We start from the raw sequence: 12,886 nt of genomic DNA on the forward strand, positions 1-12,886 counted from the left end.
TAAACCTGAACAGCGCATCCCTCATCCAGACAAAGGAGACATTTTCAGAGGATGTACAGGAGCAGAACAATGTCAGGAATAAGGGCAAGGAAGGAGAAACGCCTTCAGAAGTAAAACGCCTTCAAAGCAACATTGTCCTTTATAAGAAACAAAAAAATGTTCCTTACCAGTAAGAACCTCCAACTCGGAACTCATCTCACAAAAGTGATGGTGGCAAGTAAGGCTAGATGGGGAAAAATCCCTGATAAAATTCAAGGGTGGTCCCAAGGAACAGACAGAAAACCAGAGTTACCATGGAGTCACTGGGAAAAATACAGAAACAATTGCAAGAAACATTCTGTGCAAAGCTTCCCCCTCCACCTAAGAAGAAAAAAGTGGGGGAAATAGACCAGGCACTGACTACAGAGAAGGTCTGCCTTCCGAATTACCATGTCTGGGACAAGCAAGCAGATCTCCCTAGTAGTTGATAAAAGCCACTGCCAGGGCACAGATCCAGCATAGGGCAGGTTCCACCTTGGCTATTATTACAGAGAGAAAAAAAACACCTGCACAGTATGAAGATCTACCATTCTAATGCTAGGTACAACCCAGTAGGCTGAACCGAAAAAAAAAACACGTTGCCATGCTATCTAAGCAATGTTAGTCTGGTAATTTCCCCCGCTGAGCTATTGTGTCTGTGCCTTCAGCCAGAACACGCTGATCAGCGCTCACAGCCACTGGTAAAAGGTTTCCAGCATGCCGTTCGATAAAAGCCATTCAGGCTGCTGTACACAGGCTGAATGTCGGCTGGTTTCTGTTGAACCGGCCGATGTTCGGCCTGTGTGTACCTGCCTTAATAGAGACAGAGACCGTCATCCCTCCTGATGCCTCACTGGCACACTTGCATCCCACTGTCTCAAAAATAATTGAGTAAGACTGGAACATTTGAGGCCCTCATACCTAGGAGGAGCAAAGGTTGCCCTTTCCAACAGCCCACAATGAAATCAGCAATAAGAAAAAAGATTACTCGCAAATCAACTCCAGAACAGAGAGATTAAATAATTAGATCATAGTAGGCAGTAACAGTATTCAAGTTAAAAACCACCAGTAAGGTTGCCTGATGCACTGTAGGAGGGGAAAAGGCTATTTGTGACCATGTCACCTCTGGCTGCTACACAACAGTAAGTAGGGAAAACAGGACAGGGACTTTAAAGGCCAAATGTGGCTGAAAACCCTAGGCTGTCATACAAAACAGTGTAAGTGCAACTGTACCCACAAGAGGTACTCACTGACTCATTGCATAGCAGGAGGTGCAATTGCCATTGTGACTAGGTCACCATAGACAACCAACAGTGTGTGAGTGAGGTGTTACCAACAATATACATCGATCCAGGGCCGGTGCTACCACTAGGCGAACTAGGCAGCCGTCTAAGGCGCACTCCTGCCTAGGGCGCAGCCATGGCCAGTGCTACATTCCTCTCCTGTCACCTCCTCCTCCCTGGTGGATGTCACCTCCTCCTCCCTGGTGGATGTCACCTCTAGAGCCGCCATCCCTCCCCCGCACACACCGGTGCACCTGCACACAGCAGAAGTGAGCTGAGATTTCGGCAGAAACTGACAGCAGTTATGTGTGACTAAGTCACCATATACCACTGTACAAATCGTAAACAAGTGAGATGGGGCCACCAAGGGATACTCACACACCACTGTAGAAGCAGCAGGATGAAGGCATGATCAGGTCATCTAAGGCAGGGGTCGTCAACCCTCGGTCCCCGGCCCACCACGGGGCCGCGGGTGCGGGCGGCCGGCAAAAGACATGCTGGGCTGTCGGCATGAGAGCGCTGGGTGGATGGAAGAAGCGAGCGGGCGGGCAAGCAGAGATGATATGATCTCTCTCCGCCCCCGCATCACCGCTCTTCTGCCCTCAAGGCCAGTGTTCTGTCTCAGTGTCGGAGGTGCGGCGGGGAGCAGAGAGATGACATACTGCCCGCCCCGCATCACCGCTCTCCTGCGGGTCCTCGCTGTGTGAAAAAAGATTCCTTGTTCAGCGCCGCAGATTGCCTGCCCCCCACCCCCAGACAGCTAATCAGGAATGGCAGAAGGGTGGAGCCAGAGAGTGACAGCTGAAGGAGGCCCAGGCCCTCCCTCTGCCAGGCAAGACTGGCTGCAACATGAGGAGGGAGACACCCTGCAACATCCAGAGGGGCGATCCCACAGAGATGTGACATCATCCGTGACAGGTGAGCTGTGTGTGGGAGTACAGCTGAGGTGTGTTGAGACTTGTAGTTCACCCCCTCATCTGTCTGCCTGACCTACCACAAGGGGCGCTCCATTCACTCCACATTTGGTCACAGGCAACATGGCAGGTGATGTGGCAAGTGACATTCTGCATCTGGTAGCAGGTGACAGTGGCAAGTGTCACACTCAGGGCTCCCACTGATTCTACATTATGGTGAGTTGAACTATTTCATTTATTACTACAGTGTAATAATAGAAATAATGTGCTTCAATCACCCTGACACCATATCAAGCATGGTGCCGTGATGATTGAAGTGCTAACACCAGCCATTGCCTGCGCAAAATCGTGACCCTTATGTACAGACCTACAGCAGGGCCATAGGGTTTAATGAATGTGCATGACTAGGTCTCTACAAGCTGCAGTACAGGCAGTATATTGTGAGATATTACCATCAAGAGGTACACACACAGACTCACTGCTGAGCAGTGTAGGTCAATTGGTGGCATCACAAGGTCACTATAGGTAGCTGTGCCAACAGTAACCAGTGGGAAATTACCAAAAGGGATGCTCATAGACTGAGTCAGCACCATAAAAGTTATTGACAAATCAGCTGCAAGGCAGGAGGGATTAATGGCCATTCATTAGTGTAGACTGTTATGCAACACGATACAGTCCCAGGAAGAGTTACTCATAGATCGATTGCAAAGCAGAAAGGATTAAGGACTGTTTGTAACTAGGACACCGTAGGCTGCTTTACAACTGTAAGTGAAGTACAAAACAATCATTTCCAGTGCTCAGAGGTCCTCCGCTGTTAAATAGGAATGTGCAACAATTTCAAATGTTAGGCGGATGCAGCCTTCCATGGACAGGGGAATCCAAAGTGGAACTACAAAAACAAAGAGACAGGAAGGCGCAAACACCTAGTGCATCGACAAAAGGGTTTATTTGAGCAAATAAAATGGATAAAAATGGGATACTTACAAAAGTGCAACTAGTAAAAACACATAGACCATAGAGCTCTGAGGAAGGAGGTGCGCTCCCAAAATGCATCAACTTGGCTATACAGTGGGATACAATTGGAGCATACATATCTTATACTATATGGTATCTTGTGGTCTATGTGTTTTTACCAATTGCACTTTTGTAAGTATCCAATTTTTATCCATTGTATTTGTTTATATACAACTGTAAGTAAGTGAGCCACTCACAGACTGACAGTAGAAGAGAAGGGATTAAAGGCCTTTTTTTAACCAGGTCACCTACAACAGTATGCAAGTGAGCTAAATCAGCAAAGGTTAAAGGCCAACTAGGTCACCTCTAAACTGTAGCCCCAGTCAGGAATTTTGTATAGACTTCACCCTTCTGGTGGGCATACCCCTGAAGGCGTCATCAGGGACAGGGCCATTTCACCAGTAGACCACAGTCCTGGACTTCTATAGCACCATGTGGCAAACAAAACACAACAACGTGATGCACCCCAAGGTGAGTGCCTTTGCAGTATCCAGTACCCAAATCAAATTTACAGGCTAGGCCTGCATCTTCATCTAAGCGGGGTCTGGAAAAGGTCCTCAAGGCTCAGCCAAGGAGTTAACTGATCTGGAAAGCTGCGGATGGAGAACTGCAGTGGCTTTGGATCAGCTAGGACTTTTGAGAAAAGAGGCTCGCTGAGAGTGCCCAGGCATATATAGGAGATGTTCCTGCAGCTTTTTTTTTTTTTTTGCAGGTGTCCAATCACCTAGGTAGCTGCATATAATGCATGGTTTACGCTAAAGTCCTGTACTGTAAAATTAAGAGATTTTTCATATTCAGAGACTGATGGTGCTTATAGGCCAACATCCCTACCATAGTCATACATATACACCAAGGCCAATTTCAATGAACACCAGGTAAACTACCAGTATATTTCTGGGTTGTGAAAGGAAAACAGAGCACTTGTAGGATGTTAATCTAACCAGACACATACTATGTGAGTGCCTTTAAATATGAATCTGCATTTAATACTACAGACTCACTGTTAAATTTGTTTAGTGTAATATTTTGTTTCTTTTTACCGGTAATAAGTGTTTATTCCTGAATTTAGTGCCATTACCTGAGTGACAATGTCTAGGCCAAGTCCTCTGCCGTCTACTACAATGATGGTCAAGATGGTCTGAAGAGCCAGCGCAACAAAAGTATTCATGCCAAACATGAGTGCATAGCGTTCCATGGTCAGGTTTACAGCAATCTGGAACCTGCATGTAAACAAGTTGTTATTATTCTGGATATGTTCATAAAACAGATCTGTACAATACATGAGAACTGATAAAATAAAAGTCAGTAAAATGAGCAGTAGTAAGGCTGCAATTATCTTTTTGTATTCTCAGTATTATTTGATTCTATAAGGGTTGGGATGATACACTGCTTTTATCGAAGCACTTCTAGTGCAGACAATCTTCTGTCCATGGTATTACCTGTCTGTAAATGATCTGTGCCAGGTCTGCAGCTGTTAAAGCAGTGGTTCTCAATTCCCGTCCTCAGGGCCCACTAACAGGCCAGGTTTGCAAGATAACTGAAATACATCACAGGTGATATAATTTGCTTCTCAGTGATTACAGTATTCTAGTCTGCATCTCCCTAAGATAATACTTAAAATCTGGCCTGTTAGTGGGTCCTGAGGGCCGGAGTTGAGAACCACTGTGTTAGAGGGAAGACACAGTTTTTTCCATCATCTTAATAAAAATAGTTAAATAAAATGTTACCCTAGAAGGGCAGTGTTGGACGCCTATTATACTTTCTGGTCTACATTCTTGTCCCAGGTCAGTGGTTCAAAAGTATTGAGGCAAGAAGTACCCTGCTATATTGCAATTGCTAACCTCCTTCTCAGTTAAAGGTATCTATACTCGTGCTCTTTTAAGAGCTTGCAGTAACTTTCATTCAACCAGATATGTCAGAGGGGCTGCGGTTGTTCTTAGTCAAGGTGCACAACAGAGAACGTAAATTACCAAGAGGCTCCTGCAGGGGTAGAGCAACACAGTTTTTGTTTAAGTTCTTTAGTAATCAAAGGGGTTGGTTCTCCCAGGTGATGTCACTGACCAAGTATAGACATGACCATACTCACCCAGGAGATCGTTCCCCTTTTCTTCTTTAGCAGCAGGGACCCATAGATTGCATTCAGCATGGGGAAAGGGATGGGATCGGACGTGTCAGTGGTCATCAAATTTTCTTCTTTCAGTGGATCAGTGGACTTTTTTAACCATAATTGACAAGGATCTACATAGCTGGATAACATGAATTACAGTGGATGTACATGCGCAACTTTTTTTGCCTCTTACCTATTTACATTGGGGGCAGTATCCGGGGACCCCCTTATTATTAAAGGAGGCTTCCAGATTCCAATAAGTCCCCCATTTGCTGACCCCCGCAACCACTGGGCCAGGGTTGATGGGAAGAGGCCCTGGTCCTCAACAGAAAAGTGCTTTGCCAGAAAGATCCCTACCTTGCTGAGGGCACGTGGCCTGGTATGGTTTAGGAGGGGTAATGGGTACACGCTAGTCACCCCTTCTTTTCCTGGCCTTTTTTTGCATGGGATTTCCCCTTAAAAACCATACCAAGGAGTAAAACAAAATGTTACATTAATGAATGTTCTTTAGTGACTTGACTACCTCTAAGATAAATTCTGTATGAGTTATTTTCAGTCAAAAATTCATGCATTATTTACACGTTCAAGTATTGGAAAGTGAGCTGTAATACATTAGCATTTTTAAATAATGCACAACTATGGACCCTTACAACTTGTGGAAACAGAGGGGTAAATATATATGGTTTCTTAAGCAAACATGTGTACATCAGTAAGATACGCACGTGGCAATAGTGATCAGAAGCATGTAGGAGGATTTGAATATCAGGTAGCCGGCATAGCACATCCAGATGTTGGTGCTATAATCCATAAGGAAAAGCGCTCCAGCATTGACAGCTGAGAAGATGGCCAGGGCTAGCTCTCCAGACAATTGCCAATTCACTTTCACGTAACCCACAGACAGTGAAGAAAGAGCACCTGTTGTAAGATCAAAGCTTACTGTTATTGCAGTTTGTAATGGTCACTATTAATGTGTATTTTTTGCACAAAATTTATGACATGGTTTTATTTGCATACTTCCAACATTTTTTAAAAATTTAAAAAACAAAAAAATGATTATGTAATGATTGGCTAAAACATTTGATCATTTGTTTACGCATTTTACATTTTGAGACAACATTTATCATTGGAATTGTTTAACCTCTTGCTTACTGGGCACTTAAACCCCCTCCTGCCCAGACCAATTTTCAGCTTTCAGCGCTGTCACACTTTGAATGACAATTGCGCGGTCATGCTACACTGTACTCAAATGAAATTTTTATCATTTTTTTCACACAAATGGAGCTTTCTTTTGGTGGTATTTAATTACCATTTGGGTTTTTATTTTTTGCTAAACAAACAAAAAAAGACAGAAATTAAAAAAAAAACAAAAACGTTTCATAGTTTGTTACAAAATGTTGCAAATGGGTAATTTTTCTCCTTCATTGATATTCGCTGATGAGGCTGCACTGATGGGCACTGATGAGGCTGCACTGATGGGCACAGATAAGGTGACACTGATAGGCACAGATAAGGCGACACTGATGGGCACTGATAAGACAGCAATGATGGGGGGCGCTGATGGATGTCACTGATGGGCACTGGTAGGTGGCACTGATGGGCACTGGTAGATGGCACTGATGGGCACTGGTAGGTGGTATTGATAAGCAGCACTGGTAATGACGCACTGATTGGTGATTTATAGGCAGCACTGTGGGCACTGATAGGCGACACTGTGGGCACTGATAGGTGGCACTGAGGGCACTGATAGGTGACACTGTGGGCACTGATGGGTGGTACTGTGGGCACTGGTAGGTGGCGCTGAGGGCACTGATAGGTGACACTGTGGGCACTGATGGGTGGTACTGTGGGCACTGGTAGGTGGCACTGGTGGGCACTGGTAGGTAACGCTGGTGACACCTCCACGATCGGAACCGATGTCCCTCTCGCAGCCGCCGGTGATCGGCTTTTTTTTTCCTCCTCATGCTATCAGCATGAGGAGGAAAAATAGCCGATTTCCGGCTCTGTTTACATCGCATGATGACAGTTAATCACGTGGTGAGGGGTCGGGATCAAAGGTAAAATACCTTCTGCGTGCAGCTCCCCCCCAGCCCCCCTATACTTACCTGAACTCAATCTCGATCCAGCACTGTGCAGAAGAGCAGAGGCTCTTTTCCCCTTGGGGACCATTGGGCCCTGCTGCTGTCCATCACAGCCAGTGACAAAGGAGCGGGGGACAGGGACGGGGCCAAGCCACGCTCTGTATGTCTATGGACACACACAGTCAGCTTGGGAGTGAGCCCGCAGGTATACTCCCATAGCAAGCGGCTTGCTATAGTGGCCACTCGAAAAGGAGGATCAGGGCTGCTCTGTGCAAAACCATTGCACAGCACTGTTATGTATAACATGTTTGTTATTTTGAAAAACATTAAACGTAATCCTTTACAATCACTTTAATTTAGATGTAATGTATAGTGTGTAAAACACTGTATTTATGCGATTTGTATTGATCTCCAATTTAAACATCAGTGAAGTCTTATACCCCGTACACACGATCGGATTTTCCGACAACAAATGTTGGATGCGAGCTTGTTGGCGGAAAGTCCGACCATGTGTATGCTCCATCGATCATTTGTTGTCGGACTTTCCACCAACAAATGTTGGCTAACAGGTTCTCAAATATTCCGCCAACACATGTTTGTTGTCTGACTTTCCGATCGTGTGTACACAAGTCCGTCGGACAAAAGTCCACGCATGCTTGGAATCAAGTACTAGCCGGAAGCACTCGGTCTTGTAAAACTAGCGTTCGTAATGGAAATATCACATACGTCTTGTACGTCACTACGTTCGTAATTGTTGGCCAATATTTGTCTGACCGTGTGTATACAAGACAAGTTGGAGCCAACATCCTTCGAGCAAAAATCCACTGTTTTGTTGTCGGAAAGTCTGATCGTGTGTACTGGGCATCACAAATAGATGTAATCTAATGCTTTAAACCTGCTAATATTTGAGCAAAGCATCTATAAATAATAATAAATAAAACAAAATTAAAAACAGTACTCATTAAACCTCCAAACTGCCAAATGTGGACTAATTTCATTGTGTACTAAAAGTACTTTGTTAGAGATGGAACAATCCACTTAAAATCTGGACTTTTGGAAGTATGCATTTCAAGGAAAGCCTTGGCCATGTGGTAACTCCGCTAAAGGGTGGTATTCAGTAAGTGCTGGACAAACCATGGTTTTGCCTGAATGCTGTTCTTCCTTCAGCAAAGTCCATGTAATCAATTACAAGGGACTGGCACTGGAGGGCTAAAGAATTGCAATCGTTATCCTGGAGGAAGTCAATTATTTCAGTTCTTTCTGTACCATTTGTAGCTAATATTCAGGAGAGTTATTCAAGATAATGCTATTTTATGTACGATTAAACAAGGATCAAAAATAGAGTAAGGAAGATTAGTGTGATGTGTGTGAATATTATGAACTCATGCACCCTCAGACATTAGAACTAATTGGTTTACAATGGATTCATAGATTATGTAACTGTATGCAAGAATTTTCCAATGACCCTTGGCCAACCTGCTCAGAAAATAATCATTCAGACAGTATGAATCTTTTTTGCCAATTGGTATTGTTTTTCCCCTAGACAAGCTAACAATGGTGCTCACTCTTGCTTCCTATTTGCAAGTTTGCACATGCACGGTTTGTGGTCATCTAGCTTATGTAGGCACCTTTAGTTGAAATGAGTTTCACTCTACCTATATAGCTGCATGGATCACTTGCCTGCTACTCTAAGCTCATAAAGGGTCTTACATAACATCCTCCTATGCAAGGCCATAGATAAAGGGGTACCACCAGTCCTCCTGTATGGGGCCTGGGCCAGCAGGGGGTCCAGGCAACAGGGTAAATCAGATGTGGGCAGAAAGGATGATTGGTATGGCCCAGGCCCCACTGTGTGCCCCCCTACTCCCGCACATGCTGCTGGCTTTCGTCCTCTCCTTCCCGCCGGAAGCTGCAAGCACTCAATAGGACCCTTCAGGATTGAGAGTGGGGGAAAGGTCCAGTAAATATGTCATATTTACCAGTCCCTTCTATTCCTGAATAAACACAATGAGTGATCGCTACTGATCACTCACTGTGTTAATTCATAAGTGAAGCATTGGCTGTATGGGGCCCCATGTCAGGTTGTCTGGGGCCCCGTGGTTTTAACAGCAGCCCTGCTTCTATGGGACCAGAAAATTGAATGCTATAAATGTTTCTTCATTTCATCTTAAAAATTTTACTCATTCTATCAGAGGTTTTACCCCCTGTCTGGGTGTGACTGTTGTTATACCTCCTAAAAAAAAAAAAAACTATTAAAACAAAAAAAAAAATGGGATTGACTAGAAGGGCACCAAATTACTAATACATTTTATGGCATCTACAAGTTTGTTTCATCGTTTTCTAGTCTATTTAAGAAAAAGGTGTGAATGGTGTACACTGCCCCCACACAAATCCAAAACCATTTCTTAGTAAGCTTTTATCTCTGCTTATTTGTTTAAAACGTGAAATTGGGAGAATAGGAGAAAAAAATTGTCTTATTGGTAATAGTGAATTTGAACTTACTATTTTTTCGGGGTCAGTGAATATTCACATGATGTTAGCTCAACTTTTATACTACAGTGATAGAGTATCTCCCCCTCCCACCCTTCCCCAACATTCAGAGATATGTTTTTTCTTCAAGCTGAAATTTAAAGAACGGGTTCATCTATGTAATCTTTGTGTCATTTGGCAGCAGCGTTACTTTGTTAGATCTCAAGACCACCATGTGATATTTTCAATGTCCAGTTTTCTGTGGATGTTGGACATTGTGAAGATTTTTACGTTCTGTTTTGTTCGGCGGTGCCTAGATAAATTATCCAAAGGTCACTAGCAGGGACATAGCAAGTCCATCAGTACAATCTCGCTATAATAAAAAAAAAGTACTGCTAACACAGATAATTTGCATCTCTTCTCATACAGTTGCTAGTTTTTACTACCTTTTGAGTATTGCTATTAATATATAAGGTTTATCCCTAAACTGTGTGTCTTTATATTTGTCATTGTTTTTAAGAAATTCTATTTAAATGCATTTTGCTAAACATCCTGAAAGACTTGAGGAATTGTGGAGAGATCATATGAACCTTTGCATAAGCCACTTTATTTCTGCAAGTTCACCAGATATAGTAACAACCATCAATGTGTCAAAATGCGTGAACGCAACAGTGGAGAGAGAGGCCTGCAACAACTCATCAACACCTTGCTATCCCAAACTCTCAACAATGCGGCCTGACAAAATCTCAAATAAAAAACATAATCAATGACTCCAAAGAAAAACATGTTGGAGAATGGAGAAATGAGCTAACAAACTCCAAAAAACTGTTTACCAGTCATTGCAGAGAGACTACAAACTGGCCCCGTACCTTGAGGTGCTACAAGACCCCAAAGAAAGACAGACCCTGAGCCTTTACATACCGAGCTCCCACAGCCTGAAAATCGAATTAGGAGGGCACAGACAGACCTACAGAAAACACAAAAAAACTAGCACTCAGAGTTACCAATGCATATCGCACAAGCAGGCAATACATGACTATAAAAAATAACTATAAAAAATGGTATATTGAAACGATCATTGCTAAAGCACAAGGAAAGTTCATAAATTTTGTAAATGTCCAGTAGATGAAGGTAATTAATGGTTGGCTGATGGGAAGGGTAAATCACTACGATCGACACTGTCAACAAAGGGCAGCTCTTCCCAGGAGTGAAGCCGGCTTGGAGTCATCAAAGGAAACAAAAGAAAGAGGAACGCCTCTAAGTAAAGTGCTTTATTCCATAAAATAAACAGTAGCCACTTACATGTCGGTAAAAGATGAAGCTCTAGACAAGTTGATAAAAGCAAAGTGGTATAACTATAGGCTGTAGCAGAAACCCCAAGGTTATGTCTGATCCATGCTACAGTGACGGCGGGAGACCGAGGTGGACACAGCCGATCCTAGCAGAGGAAGGCAACGAAGGACTCGTGGAGCCTGTGTGTGACGTCAGCCGGGAGAGGAACACAACGCGTTTCAGAGCATGCGCAAAGTCCGTGAGGCGCATGTGTGCTCCTTTGTCAAGTGTAACGATAGGAGATGGGTAAAGCGCCGTTTATATGTGCCATCTGCTGACAGAAACCAGCGCACGGCTGGCCGTATAATGGGATCTCTAATACATAGCACTGTGAGAACTGGGAAATGCATAATAAAAAGTTGTGGCCCATATCTGCTCACAAATAAAAATATCCGGCTGTATGTAAATGATAAAAACTGGGGCACGAAATAATTGAACTAGATGGATATATATATGGGCAATAGCACGACTGGGATGGAGGAAGGCATGCATCCATATAATGCTGTATTAACATACCAGCCAAGAATGGATCAATTAATAAATTAACAAAAAATAATGATAAAAATATACAAACTGTAACAAATACTGGAACGCAGTTTTATAAACATTATAAAAAAAAAATTATATATTAAAATAATGGTAATCGAATAAAATAAAAGTAAAAATATAATAATAATAAATGATGAATTGATAATAATGATCATGAAGATAAAAATTTAACACATAAAAATCTAGATAAATGTACATATTATATGTACGTACACACATATACACACACAGTTAGCGATAAGAATTGTAGGGCCGTAAGACTTAAGACCGTAAGACTTTCTCCTGCAATTACACCAAGGCCGCTGCTGGTAACTCTTACCTGCATTACGACAGCTGCCATCACCATCAATTGGTGAATAACATACCGAAAGGACAGTTCTGCAGACTTAGGCAGAACTGCACCAGAGATTGCGATTATATTTCTCAAAGCTTACATCTTAAGGAGAAATTTATTAAAAAGGGCTATCCACTAAAATTGATAGAACAAGCCTATAACTATTTTCTTCCGGGCAAGAAACCCTGGGCATGCTGGGACTGTGATGTTTTAGGGGGCATGGTCACCGGGTAATGTTGACCACATCCCCTAAAACGTCACAGTCTCAGCATGCCCAGGGACTATGACGGCATAAGGGGGCAGAGTCACCGCCTATATAAGTCAGAGCGGAGCGCTTAGAGAGCATTCCAGCCAGAGAGAGCGTAGGCAGGTAGTGTCATGGTTGGGATTTGAACCAGCGACCCTTCTTACTGCTAGGCGAGAGTGCTACCCACTACACCACTGTGCCGCCCACAGAAGCATGCCACCTTCTGCATGCAGGCAACAGATCAGGGGTACACTTCTTGAGTGCTGTTGCCAGCAGGGTGCCTGAAACTTAGGGTGTCTGAGTGCACAGACCCCTGCATCCACTATAACAGTTATCTATCAACTCAGCATCAGTTCCAGCTCCTGTGCACTTCATTTATTTATACACTGAAGCAATACTGTATGTCCAACCACAAATCTCAGTCAGAATAATTACTGGGACGTCATTTACTTTAAGTGTTTGTTTTCTTTGATTATTTAATTTGTTACAATATTGTTAGAGCTATTTTAGATTACCTTAACTAGCACTTATACTGTGTCTT

The 12,886-nt window shown here is 43.3% G+C and overlaps 1 protein-coding gene across 1 annotated transcript in view; it reads right to left on the minus strand.

The window, feature by feature from the left end:
• The window catches only part of SLC19A3 (solute carrier family 19 member 3), a 33,360-nt gene that overhangs the window by 1,824 nt on the left and 18,650 nt on the right, over positions 1 to 12,886 (minus strand). The window contains exons 3-4 of the mRNA XM_073625684.1: positions 6,059 to 6,251; positions 4,308 to 4,449 (exon numbers count right to left, since the gene is read on the minus strand). Coding sequence (XP_073481785.1) covers positions 4,308 to 4,449; positions 6,059 to 6,251 — 335 coding nt within the window. The remainder of the gene's footprint in view (positions 1 to 4,307; positions 4,450 to 6,058; positions 6,252 to 12,886) is intronic.

This window comes from Aquarana catesbeiana, linkage group LG04 (assembly GCF_042186555.1).
Source record: "Aquarana catesbeiana isolate 2022-GZ linkage group LG04, ASM4218655v1, whole genome shotgun sequence".
NCBI lineage: Eukaryota > Metazoa > Chordata > Amphibia > Anura > Ranidae > Aquarana > Aquarana catesbeiana.